The 18,694-nt window shown below is 45.3% G+C and overlaps 1 protein-coding gene across 1 annotated transcript in view; it reads left to right on the plus strand.

The window, feature by feature from the left end:
* The window catches only part of golt1a (golgi transport 1A), a 39,190-nt gene extending 21,254 nt beyond the window's left edge, over window positions 1–17,936 (plus strand). The window contains exons 3-5 of the mRNA XM_056275056.1: window positions 13,351–13,529; window positions 16,513–16,576; window positions 17,211–17,936. Coding sequence (XP_056131031.1) covers window positions 13,351–13,529; window positions 16,513–16,576; window positions 17,211–17,258 — 291 coding nt within the window. The 3' untranslated portion in view covers window positions 17,259–17,936. The remainder of the gene's footprint in view (window positions 1–13,350; window positions 13,530–16,512; window positions 16,577–17,210) is intronic.
* The last annotated feature ends 758 nt before the right edge of the window (window positions 17,937–18,694 follow it).

Raw genomic sequence — 18,694 nt, forward strand, 5'->3', positions numbered from 1 at the left:
AAAAATAACAAGAAAACAAGGCTGCTGACTGCTTATTAAAGATGCAAGAGTGAATTATACATTTCTCAGGCATTGTACTGGGTGGTAAAGAAGCATCAAAAGTATATATATTTATGGTCAGAGACAAAGTCAATGTTATTCGGGGGAATTAAGAGACATGTTCAGGGTGAAAACTAAATCAAGGGTGTGCCCACGGTTATGTGTGGGGCCAGTGATATGCTGCACAAGGTTAAAAGATTTGGAAATGTTTAACAAAACTATGACAAATGAGTTAAAAGGATTATCAATATGAATGTTAAAATCACCAACTATAACGTCCCTATCAAATTTAAGAAGAAGAGAGGATAATACCTCAGAGAATTCATTGAGAAAACCTGTAGATGAATTCGGGGGTCGATAAATGATTAAACAGCAAATTGGGTTGTCACGCACAATTTTAAACGTTAAGACTTCAAAACTATTAAAAGAACCAAAAGTAAAAGGAATACACGTGTAATGGTTCTTAAAAGCAGCTACTATACCCCCAACCACGACCTGTTAACCTGGGTGCATTCAGAAAATTATAGCTGGGTGGACAGAGATCCACTAGAGGGGAGCACTCCCCAGGTTTAAGCCAGGTCTCAGTAAGAAATAGAAAGTCAAGGTTGAGGGAAGTAATTAAATCATTGAGAATGAAAGATTTATTTGACATGGACTGGGCATTTAAAAGAGTAAAAACAATTGGAATGAAGGACATAGTTGGACTGGAATCGCTACAGGGGTTATTATTATGTACACTGATGGATGCAGGAGCACTTAGGGGGGCAGCTATTTGGTCAAATTTTCTGACGGCACTGCATTGCTGACCGTCCTCTGAAATTCAGAATCAGTCCATGGGAATGCACTCACCGATTTTATTTCTTGGTGTGATAACCAAGGAATTGATAATTGATTTTAGACATAACACAGATGCAGCCAAAGACTGCATCATGCATAATGAAAGTGTGGGAATGGCTACATCATACAAGTATTTGGGCACTATCATCGATGAGCACCTTAAATTTGGTGTGAACACTGAGGCTATTGTGAAACGGGGGCAACAGGGAATTCATCTTCTCCATAAACTAAATTCCTTTTCAGTTAGTCCTGTCATCCTCTGCCACTTTTATCAATCTTTTATTGAGAGTCTTCTAAGTTTTTCTTTTATCTGCTGGTTTCACAGCCTCATGGTAAAAGACAGAAACAGCCTGAACAGCACTGTTCAGGCTGTTTCTGTCGTGTTCAACTCCCCTGTGGAATCCGTGCCTGGGGAGGTCCATTTTGACCTTGATCCTAGTGTTGCTGCAGTACAGAGTGCCCCTCGCAATGTCCCAATCGCAATGAAAGCAGCAGTCAAAGCCCAGCTGGACAAGCACGAGGCTGACGGCCACCTTGCGCCTGTCACAGATCCTACAGATTGGATCAGCAACATGGTGATTGTTAAAAAACCGGAGAAGCTGAGAATATGCATTGACCCTAAACCATTGAACAAAGCCCTAAAGCGCTCTCACTACATCATGCCTACCTTGGAGGACATTTTGTATAAATTGCCCAAGGCCAGAGTCTTCACGTTAGTGGACGCTCGGGATGCATTCCTGCAATGCAAACTGGACTATGAGAGTAGCCTCATGACCACGTTCTGGACCCCCTGGGGGAGGAAGCGGTGGCTCAAGTTACCATTTGGAGTATCGGTGGCGCCTGAGGTATATCATATATCAGCGCAAGCAGCACGAGCTCCTCACCGGTCTGAAGGGCGTTGAGCCCATTGCAGACGATATCCTGGTCGTCGGCTGCGGGGACACAGACAAGGAGGCTGGGGACGACCACGACGTCAAGCTTGCGGCGTTGATGGAACGCTGCCTCGGGGTCAAGCTTCGCCTCGGCCTGAAGAAGTTGCAGTTCAAGGTGGCTGAGGTGCAGTTTCATGGCCACATTCTCTCATCTGCTGGACTGAAGCCCGATCCAGAGAAGGTGAGAGCCATTATTGACATGCCGAACCCAACAGATGCCAAGGGCGTGCAGCGTCTCATTGGCTTCGCTAACTATTTAGCCAAGTTCATGCCTCATCTATCTACTGTCTGCGAGCCGTTGCGACGCCTGTTGGACAAGGACACACCCTGGCACTGGCTGCCTAAGCACGAGGCGGCGGTTCATGAGCTTAAGGCGCTGGCGACAGCCATGCCCGTCCTGCGCTACTATGATGTAACTAAGCCAATCGCAATCCAGAGCGACGCCAGCCAGAGCGGTCTCGGATGTTGTCTCATGCAGGAAGGTCAGCCCATCGCATTTGCCTCGAGGGCTCTTACCCCCACCGAAAAAAACTATGCACAAATTGAGAAGGAGTGTCTCAGTATCGTCTTCGCCTGCCAGAGGTTTCACCATTACCTATATGGCCGCGACCCAATCACAGCAGAGACGGACCATAAACCTCTGATCTCTATTTTCAGCAAGCCACTTCTCAATGTGCCCAAGAGACTCCAGAGCATGCTCATGACTCTGCAGAACTACGACCTGAGGGTAATCTACAAACCAGGCCCAGAGATGTTCATAAGCGACACGCTCAGCAGAGCTACGGCTGGATGCTCCGGCAGAGGGACTGCATATCAGCGACACGCTATCTGCTCTCTGCAACAAGAGCAGGAAGACATACAGCACGTGAACCAGGCAGAGTACCTGAATGTGACTAACCAGCGGCTGGAACAGATCAGACGACACACCGACAGAGATGAATGCTTACAGGCACTGAAGAACACTGTTCTCGTGGGCTGGCCAGATGTAAAGGAGGAAGCGCCCCTCATCGCTAGGGAGTACTGGCCCTTCAGGGATGAAATCAGTGTGCAGAACGGAGTTCTGTTCCGGGGGCAAAAAGTCATCATCCCAAAGTCACTCCGCCCAGAAATGTTGACGCGCATACATTCAAGTCACATAGGGGGTGATGCATGCTACCGACATGCTCAAGAGACATTGTACTGGCCCAACATGCAGTCAGAGATAAAGGACTTTGTAAGCAGCTGCTCGACCTGCAATGTGTACGCCCACAATCAGCAAAAGGAGACCATGCTCTCTCACGAAGTACCAACCAGGCCATGGCAGGTCTTGAGCATGGACCTATTCAGCTTCAGACAGAAAGACTATCTCCTAATAGTCGACCACTATTCCGATTTTTGGGAGATTGAGCTTCTACCCGACATGTCTCCAGAGACAGTCATCAAGCGATGTAAGGCACAGTTCACCCGACATGGTCAGCCAGAGAAGGTTATTACAGACAACGGCCCTCAGTTCACAGCTCAGTTCACACGGTTCGCTTCTGAGTGGGAATTTGAGCACGTGACCTCCTCTCCCAGACACCCGAAAGCGAATGGCAAGGCCGAGTCGGCCGTGAAGATTGTAAAAAATCTTCTGCGTAAGGCCGCGCATGATGGTGAAGACCCCTGGAAAGCCGTGCTTCACTGGAGGAATACACCTACGGAAAACATGGACAGCAGCCCAGCACAACGCCTCATGTCCCGCCGGTTGAAGACGTCCATCCCGGCGGCAAGCAAGCTCCTGGAACCAGCTGTTGTCGTGGGCGTCACTGAAAAGCTGCGCCACAGGAAGCAACTCGCCAAATCCTTCTATGACAGATCTGCCTGTGAATTGCCGGTACTTGAAATTGGGGAAGTCGTACGGATGAAGCCCCTGCCAGGTGATAACACTGGCCGCTGGAGAGTCGGAACTTGTCTCCGCAGAGTTGCGCCGAGGTCTTATCTTGTGGACATTGATGGCTCCCTGTACCGTCGTAACAGGATCGATCTCAGAGTGGCTGAGCCAGCTGCACGAGCCGCGCACGATCCTGTTGAACCTGCTGCGGCACACACACCGGACGGGGATCCAGCTACAGAAACTGTCATTGAGACCCCTCAGGCTGTGTTCGAGCCGAGCCCCATCAGGTCCATGCCCAAGGCGCCATCTACTCCTGTTGGCGCTCCGCGTTCGGATGGACACACTTACACAAGGGTTGGACGGCTGTCTAAACCTCCACTGAAACTCACTATGTAATCTGAATAATGTTGATTGTTGCTATGTGGGAGAGAGGGGGAAAAGAGGAAAAATGTTATCATACGCTACTGTGGTTATTACACTGGTATGGGATATGAAGAGATTTACTGCTGTTGCACTGTTATTGGTTGTTCGTATATGAAAGTAATTTTATTTTGCACTAACTTCATGTGTATGTGTTTATACTTGGAAAAGGAGGATGTTACGGGTCTAGATAGATCGATGCCATCGGCTATCCACTAGTTTACCTTAGATACACATGACCCGCGCTCAGGAACATGTTACAACACTTTGATTATACTTGGCTGCACTGAGCAACTCGTGTGTGTGTCATTCTTTATAAGATAGCCTACCGAAAAAATTCCCTACTGACTCAGGGCAAGGAAGACCTCCATTTCTGAGCACGGCCTCTCTCAGTCTTACGACGGGAAGTTGTTGAGTTGGATGAGGGACAATGATTTGGTTTTGCAGTGGGGCAGCAAGCCACCCGAACATTGCTAGCCACAGGAGGTGTGGAAGCTGCGGTGTTGGCCCACATCGTTGCAGGAGAGGGGTTCAGCTCAGGAGCATCAGCTGGGTTGGCCGGGGTGAAATCAATTAAAAGTTGTTAGAAGTTGTTAAAAGTAATGGCAAAAAAACTAGACAAAAATGTCAATTTATGACAGACCTTTTAGCAGTAAAACACAACGCCAACGCATGCGCAGTATGTGACACGAGAGTCTGGTAGTAGTAGTACACTTTTATTGATATAAATATATTTTTAATATAGAATATAGCCTAATGGTGAACTAAACGAACAATTCCATTTAAAATAATACTGACATAAATTAGTCTCAAAATACGCCATTGTTTTTGACAGCAAGAGCACACACAAGTGACGTAGTTTATCATACCTCTCCTCCCCCTCCCTCTGATCTGCCGACGAGCACGGCATTACAGCGGTAGTGAAAATGTAGCATAGCTAGCTAGCTTTACTTTTTTGCTATATGTCAAAAACAACTGACGATGGCAGAAGCAATATTGTCTAATATTCCCCTCTTTGAACCGTCTTTGACAAACGAATTCAGATTTATTTTGCAAAAGGACCAAGCTGTGTGCACTCTGCTGCGAAAATGTAAAACCTCATTTTGGGGTGTCCGGGTGGTGTGGCGGTCTATTCCATTGCCTACCAACATGTGGATCGCTGGTTTGAATCCCCGTGTTGCCTCCGGCTTGGTCGGGTGTCCCTACAGACACAATTGGCCGTGTCTACGGGTGGGAAGCCGGATGTGGGTGTGTGTTCTGGTCACTGCACTAGCGCCTCCTCTGGTCGGTCGGGGCGCCTGTTCGGGGGAACTGGGGGTAATAGCGTGATCCTCCCATGCGCTACGTCCCCCTGGTGAAACTCCTCACTGTCAGGTGAAAAGAAGCAGCTGGTGACTCCACATGTATCGGAGGAGGCATGTGGTAGTCTGCAGCCCTCCCAGGGTCGGCAGAGGGGGTGGAGCAGCGACCGGGGTGGCTCGTAGGAGTGGGGTAATTGGCCAAGTACAATTGGGGAGGAAAAGGGGGGGGCAATAAAAAAAGGTATTTTGAATCAAGGCATAAGAAAAACGTCAGATACAGCTGATATAAAGCTGAATCAATCAAGAGGGCAGCGGCCCAGTACAGGAAGCAAAGCAGCGTGTTTACAACCCGATGTGCCTCCAAAAACCAAGCGACAGAGGGCAGCTATAAAGTCATGCAGTGCATTGCTAAACATGGGAAGCCATTCTCCGATGGAGAGTATACACAGGAGACTTTCCTCAGTAGGTCATAGGTCATATTTGTTGGGTTACCCAACAAATAAAAGATCATCAACAGGATCAAAGAAATGCCCGTTTCTACGAGAACTGTAGAGGCGCATTACAGACATGGCCGAAAATGTATGGTACCAGCAAACTCCTGCATCGACAGATGTGTCAGTATTCAGCATGGCTCTTGACAAGATTGTGGATGTAAACAACGTTCTGCATCAAGCAGTAGCTAGCAGATAGTGAGTATGCGTGAAGTCTGGACCAATCACAACAGGCCATTTTACGTTGGCCCAGGCCTTTTAAGCCCGCGCATGCATGTTGCGCTAGATGATGGCCAAAAAAACTTGTTTGAAAATTTTATCTAAAATTCCAGCCTGACTTGTCTCTATATTGCCTTGAGACAAGCTTATGAATTGACAGCACAGTGCTCCACTTTCTCTCTTGTTAAAAGTCAATCTAGCTCAACCGGCAGTCGAGCTCTCTCTCCCTGCAATCAAATTGAACAAATAATCCAGCCAGATCATCCAAACAAGACTGTATTAATTTAAATAGAATTAAAATGTCAGCGTTCTAAATGAATTGATATATTGGTCTACACAATCCACAGCAAAAAATAAACATGATGGATAAGATACTATGTTGCATTTTCGCACAGTTTGAACAATATACCTGCGTGCACCACTTGTAATGAATACAAATTGTCACAGGTAAATAATGAGCTATATCAGCATTGAAAATGTAAGTCATAATCAATCAGAGGCAGTAGTTGCCTTCCACAGTATATAATTTCTGTTTTAGCAAGACTACCAGTTGAAAACCGTCAAAGGAAGGCACATAGTATTAACTTCTGTAATTAAAAAGTCCAGCCAAAATGAATTTGGCCCATCCAAAATTGAAATCCTGGCATTGTGACTGCAGTAACAGAAGACAATAGTGTCAAGCTTGCTGTAAAGCCAAACAACGCAGTGCATCAAATCAGTTTCTGACCACTTTGTACTATATATCACACATATAACACACATAGGGTGTTTGTCTTTCACACATAAACGCACACAACTGAAGTGTACTGGCAACCATGTTAAAAGTGAAGTATCAAAGTTTTTTTATATACTATAGGCTTTCTTTTTTATGTACCCTTTTAAAACATGTAGTGTACATATGAACTGATTTTGGGCGGTACAGTGGTACAGTGGTTAGCGTGGTTGCCTCACAGTAAGAAGGTCCTGGGTTCGAACCCAACATATGGACCCCCCCAACATTGGGGGGTCCATCCCGGGTCGTCCTCTGTGTGGAGTTTACATGTTCTCCCCTTTTCTGCATGGGTTTCCTCCCACAGTCCAAAGACATGTAGGTCAGGTGAATCAGCCATACTAAATTGTCCCTAGGTGTAAATGTGTCGGCCCTGTGACGGACTGGCAACCTGTCCACGGTGTCCCCCTGCCTGCTGCCCAATGACTGCTGGGATGGGCTCCAGCATCCCACAACCTCAATTGGAATAAGCGGCTTGGATAATGGGTGGATGGATGGATGAACTAATTTAATGTTAAATTGAAAACTACGAAATATGCATACTCACTCATATCAAACTTATAGCACACACACATGCACAGAATTAGAAAATATTTCTATTGGACCTATTTTAGACTCATCCGTCCATCCATTATCCAAACCGCTTATCTAATTAGGGTTGCGGGATGCTGGAGCCTATCCCAGCAGTCAGTGGGCAGCAGGCGGGAAAACACCCTGGACTCAATGTAGTGAAATATCTCAGTCGCTGGGGGGGCATTGTGACCCCCCCACATATTTTCATTTTGCAAAATGGGAGTAAAGGGGTTAGAATGTATTGTAAAAGGCATTGAGTGGGGGCTAAGATGCTGCTGTGGAGTGACTCACTTATTGGTAGCCTTGTGCGTAGTTATCTAACAAGAGAGAGATTCACGAGATTTTTATGTCACATAGTATATATACTATATATACAAATACGTATAGCGAATGCTATTGCATCAAACTCCCAGGCAGTGCACAATGCAAAGTACAAGAAATTATATATAAAAAAAAGCTAAGTTATAAGCAAAATATACAAAAATAAGCCAAGATATACAAGAAATATAGAGAATATGCAAAAAAGTGTGAATAAAGTGGCAAAAGTATTTGTATACTTGTATGTATATTGTACTCCGGAGTTTATTGTTTATTGTTCATTGTTCAAGGCTCTGATAGCCTGTGGGAAGAAACTCTTCCTTAGTCTCTCAGTGCTTGACCTGTGGCAGTGTAGGCGCTTGCCTGATTGTAGTCGCACTGGGTGATGGGGGTCCTTTACTGTCCTCCTAGCTCTGTTTAAGCACCTCCTGTAGTAGGCTCTGCAGGGAGGGGAGCACTGTACCTATAGTGCACTCAACCAATCAAACAATCCTCTACAGGGCCACCCTGCCCTGAGAGGAGCTGTTCCCATACCAGGCGGTTAAGCTCCCCATCAGGATGCTCTGCACTGCAGCAGAGTACAAGGAGAGTGCGACTTTCAGACTCAGAATCAAATTTCTGTTCATCTTTCTGTGAAAACTTAAATTTACTCAGCTGTCTGAGGTGATACGTGTGCTGCTTGCCTTTGCTGTCACAGTGTCATATGTGTAGTCCATGTTAAGTCCTCAGTAATGTGCACACCGAGGTACTTAAAGCTGCTCACCCTCTCCACTGGAGTCCCACTGATTTCCAGTGGGGTGTAAGACCTCTGACACTTCCTGGCATAGTCCACAATCAGCTCTTTAGTTTCCCCAACATTCAGGGAGAGATGTTTGGCCCGGCACCACTGCGACAGACCTGCTACCTCCTCCAGATAGGCTGCCTCTTCATCGTTCAAGATCCGGCCAACCATGACTCTGTCATCAGCAAACTTTATGATGGTACTGGAACTGTGTTCGGCCACACAGTACAAGTGGAACTACAAGTATACAAGTGGTACAGCACAGTGCTCAACACGCATTCTTGGGGGCCCCAGCGCTGAGGGTTGGAGGTGTATCCACCTACCCTGACCACCGGAGGTCTGGTAGTAAGAAAATCCAGGGGGGGTCCACGGTGGTGTAGTGGTCTAAGCATCGGCTTTGTGCCGATGCAGTTGCCCACTGGGTTCCGGGGTTCGCGCCCCAGTCTCATCAGATCCGACTGGCCGGACTCGATGAAGCAGCGATAATCGGCAACACTGTCTTCGGGAGGGGGGCAGAGTCGGCTTGTGTTCGTCACATGAAAGCATCTCTGTGTGTGTCGGAAAAAGCAGTGGTTCGGCCTGGAGTCGCCTTGTCACGGAACTGGCGAGGCGTCTCCTTCGAGACTGCCAGCCGGAGAGATGCAGTTGGCGAACGCATGCAGTATGAGGGTGGGTGTTTGAACTAAAATAGGGACCGATTGGCCACTAAATTGGGAGAAAAAGGGAAAAATCAGAAATAAATTCAGAAAAAAAAGAAAATCCAGGAACACACAGAATTGTTTAGAACCAGGTTAGTGAGTTTACTGGCCAGCCTTTAAGGGACAATAGTGTTAGGCCTAAATGCTGAGCTAAAGTCTATAGACAGCGATCTAACATAGTCCCCTCCCTTGTTGTTGAGGTAGGAGAGTGTGGTGTGCAGTACCTGGGAGATGGCGTCATCTGTGGATTTGTTTGGGCAGCAAGCAAATTGCAGTGGATCTAAGGTGCTCGGTAGAGAGGAGCATATTATGTAACTTTTACTAACCTCTCAAAGCACTTCATGGCTACTGAGGTGAGGGCAGCTGGGTGGTAGTTATTCAAGCAGCAGGGGAAGGAATATTTGGCACAGGGACAATAATGGACTGTTTGAAGCATGTGGGAACCACAGACTGGGTCAGAGAGAGGTTAAAGACGGTTGTGAACACAGGAGCCAGGACGTCAGCACAGGACTTGAGAATCCTCCCGGAGATGCCTTTTGGACCAGCTGCTTTCCTGGTGTCGACTCACTTCAGTGCCCTCTTGACCTCGTGCTCTTATAAGACGAGTGGGCTCTCCGCTACCAGTGAGGTCCCGGCATTGACCGCACTGACAGCCAGGTCAACGCTAGCCTTAGCATTAGCCTCAAACTGAGCGTAAAAGACATTCAGCTCAGTCGCCAGTGCAGTGTTGGTACTCACTGTTGGGGATTGTCTGTTATAGTCTGTTATAGTCCACAGACATTGCCACATGCGCCTACAGTCATGTTGTTGGAACTGTGATTTGACTCCGTTCCTGCAGCATAGCTTCGCATCCTTTACATCCTTCCTTAGCCTGTAGGACGCTACTTTATATCTGACTAGTCTTGCATTGTACGCTGCAGTGCAAGCATTCAGAGTGACCTGGATAGATCTGTCGATCCATGGTTTCTGATTGGGAAAAACTTTGCCCTTACAGATGGAACAGCATTTTCTGCCATGGTTGCTATGAATCTATTCACTACTTCCGTAAACTCACTGATGTCGTTAGAGCAGGATTGGAACATATCCCAGAGCACGTCACTCAAAGCAACTAGAAGCATAGCCTTTGAGTTGGGTAGACCAACGCTTGCCTTCTCGGGTCACTACCTCTTGCCATACCATTTTTTGTTTATATCCCAGCATTAGGAAAATGGCAACATGGTCTGATTTGCCAAAAGGTGGGAGAGATCTAGCCTTGTACCCATCCCTGAAGGGTGTGTCGCAGTGGCCCAGTGTTTTGTCCTTCCTGGTAGGGCACTTTATGTGCTGAAAAAGATTTGGCATAACTTTCTTGAGGTTTGTCTTGTTTAAGTCCCCTGCCATGATGAGGGAAGCGTCAGAGTCCTTGGACTGTAGTCTGGTTAAGGTGTCATGTAGTTCGGATAAGGCTCTGTCTGTGTCCACTTGTGGGGGAATGTACATGGCTGTAATGAGTCCTGAGTTGAACTACCTAGGGAGATATAGAACGGGCAACATTAAATCATCAAGAGTTCCAGGTAAGGTGAGCAGGATGAAGAGAGGATTTTGATGTTCCCTAGATAACAACATCTATTATTCTTCATGAGACAGACTCTCCCGCCTCTGGATTTGCTGGTCTCCATTCTTCTGTCTTTTCAGAGTGATGTTCAGCCGGTTGGCTCACTTGATCAGGCACCAAGGGGGATAGCCACATCTCAGTCAGGCAGAAGATGTTGCAGCCCCTGACATCTCACTGGAATGTAATCCTTGCCCATATGTCATCCAGCTTGTTCTCCAAAGACTGGACGTTTGCGAGCAGGATACTGGGCCGAGGTAGATGGTGAGCCTGAGCTCTCAGCCTGCTCCGTGTTCCAGCACCCCTGCCCCTACACCTCTTTTCCCTCATTGCATCTGGGGCCCCGCCATTGTTGTTGTCCCGATGGATCTCCTCCAGCCATGAAGAGGTAACCAACTTTGGTCATAAACTCTGTAAATTAAGTCTAAGCCAATATCCAAAAGAGTGCTGCGGCTGTAAGATATCACTGCCATCATAAGGGGAGTCCATCCATCCATCACCCAAACCACTTATCCTGCTCTAAAACTACAAAATAGCAATAATTAGGTACTGTCTAATTGCAACGGCGTCTGGACTTAGCCACACCACACTTATGCCATTTAGAAGTTATTTGAGGACTCTTGGAAGACTATCCTTTTCCACAATTTCCTCCACGTCACACTACCAGAGGACCACAGAGGTCTGCAACAGAACCAATTAAAACCATGCATTCTGACGGCTTCAGTTTTAAAAAGCTAAAATCAGAACATGGTTTGATAACTACTGGGTATGCTAATCATGATTGTATTGATCATTGAACACTGAGATGAACTTTTTAACTCTAAAAATGAATAACAGCGATAGCAAAAATCTCTTGAATAAGACACAAATACAGCAGGAATCACTTCAGCCACAGTAGTCCCTGTGTTTACATCAAGTGTTTGAATGTTGCCACTGCTATACAACAATTTCCCCCTTGGGGACAAATAAAAGCCTACTTTGACTTTGACTTTAAAAGTTCAAGTTTGAAGAGACAGGAATGGAGGTCTGCAGCAGTGATTATGGTGGGGGTGTCAATTGTATATTTGGGTCGTTTGTTTTGCCCTATCTCCAGTGTTGAGGTTCAATGGGGTTTTGTTGGGCCTCTGCTCCCCTGAGTCCTTGGTACCACATCATCAGTTGGGGTCAGCATGGCACCGAGGGGGAACTTTTCAACCGAAAGAAGATGGCAAAATAACTTTTCTTGTCATTAAAAGTGGATTGGCATCTTAAAATTATGTCTAGTATTGATGAGTTTCATCAGGTAGAGGACATGCACACATACAGAGGTGGACAATCTGGCTTGAGAAAGTAAAAGTCCTGCCACGTGTTTGTCCCACCCATACACTACACCAGCTGAATTTAATTAGAGTGAAATCGCCTTGTTTAGTGAATGGCTGGAACAAATACATGGTCGGACTTTTACTTTCTGAAGCCGGGGTGTTCACCTCTGTATACATGGCTGCAGTTCATAAAACATTATTTAGGAAAAAGGAGCTTGTTGGCATGTTCAGTTGACTTGCATCAAAAATGGAGAAAGTTGATAAGCTGCTCTTTGATAAGAAGGCTCAAGAACAAAACTGGAGATCACACCAAACCAAAGCACTCTTAAAGTTACTCATATTAAGTAAAAAAAACAAAACCTTTCTTTTAGTAGCATACCAAATTAGGAAAGCAATTTTAAAAAATTGACTGAGGGAGCAAACCAGCTACCAACACACAGTGGTTATTGCCTCGCACAGTGGCTATTCTATTGCCTTCACACAAAACCATAAGGTGCAGAGGTCAGTTTGTCTATTATTTATCTTCAATGCACTTTCTATAAACCTATATGGCCTATATTCTATTGAAAATATGCATTTTTCATGATTTTTTTGTTTTATTTTTTCCAGTAAAATGAAAAAAGTGTTTTCTATGAAGAAATAACAAAGTAAAAGTTTTTCCGAGTAAAATATCATCTTTTAGCAGGTTTGTCCATTGGGCAATGTTCAATCTGTGTCTGGTTTTCCATTTCAAGAGTGTTGTCTGGGTGATAGTTCAATGAGAACTATGGATATATTGAACATCGGTCGGCACGTTGTCATATCGACAAAAGCTTGAGACATCAATCAGTATATCAAATTACTGTAAAACCTGCATTTCTGATGTTCTATTTTTCAATTTTCTTGCTTTTGTAATGTAATAAATTTGGTCACCACATGGAAGCAAAGTTACATTCTGCCGCTACATACCTGCTCATCTCTCCTTGTGGGGCAAACGGTACCCGGAATGCCTAATTTGTGTCTGTGTTACATGATTTTGTTGCCATTCTTATCATGAACAAGAGTATTATCATTATTATAGGCTATTTAACAAGTAGACCTGTATTTGAAATCTGCTGAGATATATATACGTATTCATATACTGTTTGAATATATATTGACTGAAAGTCTTGTGAACTTTTAAGGAGGGACGACACTACTGTGCGTGCATTTTCTCACCTTTTTCTTTGTGATTCCCTTGCTGCTACAGCTTCTCTTCCTGGTCGGTTTGGTATTCATTACCGGCCTCCGCAGGACCGCCCAGTTCTTTGTTCAGAGGTACAGGCTCCGCGGATCTTTCTTCTTCCTGGGAGGTGTAGCCCTGGTGCTCTGCCGATGGTCAGTTATTGGCATGGTGGCCGAGGCCTACGGTTTCTTTCTCCTGTTTAGGTAAGGAACTGGGGAAAGATACAGGCGGGAAATAAATAAACAGAAGAAAGCCAATATGAAGCTGTATAAAATCTGTGTTTGAATACCCTTACTCTCTTTCTTTTTTGAGTTTGACCTATTGGCTATAACTTGTGGATTTCTACAATGATTTATTTGATTTTATTTAAAATGATGTTGACTTATTGTTAAAGAGTAATTTAATATCAGAACATTTTAGTGCGTTTGGTGACATCTACAGATTAAAAAGCATGTAAAGTTTAAAAACATGGTGGTCTGGTCTTGGTACTCTTGTCCCTGTTGGATGTAGGTGTGCCAAAGAACCAGCATTGGCATTACTATTGAAAAATTGTTAGTGTCAGCTCTGTCTGTCTGTTTGGCAGTGCTGATAGATATGCTGGTATGCCCAAATCAAACAAACCCATTATTAATGTTATCTGCAGCCAGCTGTGTTTATCCTGCTATGCTAACATCACAGAGTAGCAAGACCAGCCTGACATGTCTCATCTCATCATCGGCTGCTTCTCTCGGGCTCAGGGCGCGGTGGCAGCAAGCTAAGTAGGGCACTCCGCACGTGTTGTAATTACGTTGGGTTTTTTGGGAATTGCTCTTAGTCTGCCCCCCCCCCCCGGGACCAATTTGCCTTGGGACACCCTACCAAGAGCTATTGCCCCCGACGACACAGCTCCCCAGGATCACCGGGACACCCAAAACCCCTCCACCGCGTTAAGGTGGCGATTCTCGTAGGGGCAGCCTGGCATGTTCTTAACCTTTTCATGTTTTTTTGACCGTTTACTCTGTATAGGAATAATTCATAATTTTTGAAGTCTGTCCCTGTTTTATAGTCAGTGCGCATGTAGTTCAAAGACATGCATGTTAGGGTTAATACTCCTGCCCCTGCCCCGACCAAGGCAATGGAAAGAAGAGCTGGAGTTGGTTCCCGGGCACTGCAGCCGCCTACTGCTGCTATACAATAGGATGGCTTAAAGGCTGAGTATGAATGTCGTTGTATGGTTGCTTGCAACGACAAGTAAAATGTCTTTCATTCTTTCCGTTCTAGTCCATTGGTACACTTCATTTTCACAGTCATCCATCATGCTGGAAAAATCAGAACGTTGGACCTCCAAAGTGTCTCATTTCTGGGTGAAAATGAAGAAAACGCAGCTTAAAGTGCCATAGCAGAGGTGTCTGCATCTCTTCCCAGCCAAAGTGTCCCATTTTGACCCAGAAATGAGACATGTCCATGTTGTTGCAATTAGCTGCGGAGAGAGGGAGTCCAGTGTGTGTGTGTGTGTGTGTGTGTGTGTGTGTGTGTGTGTGTGTGTGTGTGTGTGGGGGGGGGGGCGCGGGGGGGGGAGTACTGTTGTTGTGAGCCATTACTTGGGGGAGGAAAACTTGAGGGTTTTTTTTGTTGTAAACTCTTGTTTTTCAAAGCTGCTATACAAATAAATTTTTATCACTACAGCCATAAAGAGAAATTATACAACTTGACAGAGTAATTGAGAATAAACACAGGTGCTGAGTTCAGTGACAGATACCCAAATGTAATGGTGCACTCATTAATCCACAAATATGCACACATACATAAATACATAACGTTTTTAGACTCTTTGTTTTAATCTAACCTACTTATCTACAGGGCAGTCTACCTACTGAGAACACCTGCTTGGTCCAGATGTTTTCCTTTTGTCTTTTTTCCCCCAGTGCAATTTTATTTAGCAGTTTCATGTAACGTAGAGTGCTTTGCATTTTATTTCATGTACAGAATTGGTTGCATGAATAATATAGATGAAAAAGGGCGGCACAGTGGTTCGCACGGTCGCCTCATAGCAAGAAGGTCCTGAGTTCGAGCCCCTGGGTAGTCCAACCTTGGGGGGGGGGGTCATCCCAGGTCGTCCTCTGTGTGGAGTTTGCATGTTCTCCCCATGCTCCAGTTTCCTCCCACAGTCCAAAGACATGTAGGTCAGGTGAATAGGCCGTACTAAATTGTCCCTAGTTATGAATGTGTGTGTGTGTGTGTGTGTGTGCGTCTGAATGTGTGTGTGTGTGTGTGTGCGTCTGAGTGTGTGGTGTGTGTGTGTGTGTGTGTGTGTATGTCGGCCCTGTGCGATGGCCTGGCGGCCTGTCCAGGGTGTCTCCCCACCTGTCGCCCAACATGACCCCGTGACCCTGAGAGCAGGATAAGCGGTTTGGATAATGGATGGATGGCTATATGAAGAATAAAGTTTGATTGATTGATTGATTGATTGACTGACCGAGCATTTTGCAAAATCACTTGTGGTTGAAGGAACAGCAGTTTACATCTCAACAATCCAAAAATATTTTAAATGCTTTACGCCCTTTCGGTCGGTGAAGTCAGATTCTCTGTTGTGGCTTTACCTGTGTAGGATGTTCTTCCTCGGTGTTGATGGTAAACATTAAGGCCAGACAGGATTTGGGGAAAAAAACTGTCAATTAACTCTACTACTCTTCCCACTCCATTGTTTTTGGTCTTTAAAGCCATTCATAAACACTCCTTTCAAATAACCAGCTGGATCCAACTTCCAAAAGGTTTTTTTAATCAGAGATTACAGTATTTGGATAGTTTACCACCAACATTATTGTGCAATTGATGTCCAGATTCTAAACATAACACAGCCTCTGGTGCAGACGATAAAGTGGAATTTCTTCTGTAATTATGTTACTATTCAAGCTGCCTCATGCCTGTTTTTAATGATGGACCGGGCTTGATGTGCACACGTATTATTTTCCTCGTCTTCTGAGGCGCCAGATGTGAAGGCATTTTGTGCCGGCTTAATGTACCTCTAATCACCCGAGCTGAAACAGGCGATCGTATCCTCAATGCCGCCTTGCATGCTTTTACGTTTGGAACGCGTGATTCTGCTCTCGAGGAATTCAGTTTAATAAACCACAAGGCATCTTAAGGCAGCGTGTGACGACGCTCCCCTGTTTCATTTCACAACCTGTTGTTGTTTTTGGCCTCCAGATCATTCATTCCTGTGGCATCTGAATTTGTGCTGTCAATGGTGAACATCCCCTCTCTCTATACGGTGAGCAACTTAACGCTTTGTTCTTTGCTGTGCAATGCTACGGATTAGCATTGAAATGGGAGCTATAAACAATTTACTACTACTATTATTCCTACTTTTGGCTGCTCCCATTAGGGGTCGCCACAGCGGATCATCCGTTTCCATCTCTTCCTGTCCTCTACATCTTCCTCGGTCACACCAGCCACCTACATGTCCTCCCTCACCACATCCATAAACCTCCTCTTCGGCCTTCCTCTCTTCCTCTTCCCTGGCAGCTCCATATTCAGCATCCTTCTCCCAATATACCCAGCACCTCTCCTCCACACATGTCCAAACCATCTCAATCTCGCCTCTCTTGCTTTGTCTCCAAACCATCCAACCTGAGCTGCCCCTCTAATATATTCCTTCCTAATCCCGTCCTTCTTCATCACTCCCAATGAAAACCGTAGCATCTTCAAAGCTGTAAACAACAGTGACCAAATGCTCTTTCTGGGCCATCTTGATTGCTTAATCTCAAACGGCAATAAACATGTTGGTGAGGTTATTAAGATCGCTTGGCAATGACGAACACCCCACACTACTTCCTCCAGCTATGCATATTGCAGGATTTTGGTTTAAGAGTGTTTTTAATGAAGTATTGTTTGTCTTTTTTCAGTTATACCAGAGTCTCTCAGGAAGCAGCTCCTCTGAGGTTGGACCATAAATTGTGTTGGGAGGGAAGAGCGAGCACCGGAGAAGAGAGGAAGAGAGGAATACGATAAGGCCTATCACGAACAAATGAACTCTGATATCATAGTATTTATTAGAAGGCTGGTGTAGCAAGAATGACTAGATGATTTAACTACATGAATGTTTTCACACTTCAATTTGTCTTGACGTTCACTGACTCAGCGGCCATTTGCAGTGACTATATCAAATATATTCAGCGCTTCGTAGTTACTGTTAAATGTCAAAGCTTGAGTTAACGAAGAAGTGTTGCAGTCTGTTTCACTTGCCATTGCAATGTCTAAACGTCCCCCAGCTATGGGTTAAATAGTGCCACTGCCTAGTGGCTACCTCGGGAGAGGAACGGGCTACGGGAGTAAACCCCTACAGAAAATCAACGTCCACAGTGCTGTTGTTTTTTGTCCCCTTTTGTATGTGCCTAAGTGGGAGAGTACTTTCGGCATCGTGTGTGGCTGCCGCTTCTCCCTCTCGTAGCCCCCCCTTCCCATCCACCCCTGTATGTCTGTGGTATGTTTATCTGTTGTCTTGTTTCACCCTGTTTATTATAAAGTGACTTTGAGTGTTAGAAAAGCGCTATATAAGATTGATTTATTATTATTATTATTATTATTATTATTATTATTAAATGAAGCTCAGAATACACTTACTCAATAAAGTCAGATCGTTCTTCCAAATGTGCACATGATAAATATGACCATCAGCGCTGCATCTCAGCACTCGAAGTCAGAATTTTAATTTTGAAGTTGTGGCAAGATTCCTCAACCCAACTTTTTGGCAAGAATCGTCTCATTTCATGTAAATGGACACATACATCTTAAACAGTAAACAGCTTAACATTCAAAATCAATTAAAGTAGTATGATACAGCTGAGCTCAATTTTTAGCTTTGCATGCTTTGGTAGCTCAAGTCCACACTGAATGCACCATTGTATAATATTCCTCCATGTAGTGACACACAGATTCCTCCTGAATTCATATTGTGAAATCTCGTCTTTGTGCACAGGTCACCGTGCTTTATCCTTACACAGTCAGGCATCGCTTCTGGCACTACTTAGGAAAAAGCCTATTCTCTTTTCTTTAAACTCCATTCATGAATGCCTCACTCAATCCAAACAATGACTCTCACTTTGATACAGACCCAAAACCCGAACCCACCGTCAACCTCTGCTGCTAGTAATCCATCGTTTCAATGTCAGTCAGCACACAAATGAACACACACACTAGCTTCAACTTGAATCTTTCCATCTCTCTCCTTTTTTGGGGGGGGGGAGGCTTTCCCCCCTCTTTTTCTCCCCAATTGTACTTGGCCAATTGCCCCCCCACTCTTGCGAGCCGTCCTGGTCACTGCTCCACCCCCTCTGCCAATCCAGGGAGGGCTGCAGACTACCACGTCTCCTCCGATACATGTGGAGTC

The sequence above is a fragment of the Lampris incognitus genome, chromosome 2 (assembly GCF_029633865.1).
Source record: "Lampris incognitus isolate fLamInc1 chromosome 2, fLamInc1.hap2, whole genome shotgun sequence".
NCBI classification, from domain to species: domain Eukaryota; kingdom Metazoa; phylum Chordata; class Actinopteri; order Lampriformes; family Lampridae; genus Lampris; species Lampris incognitus.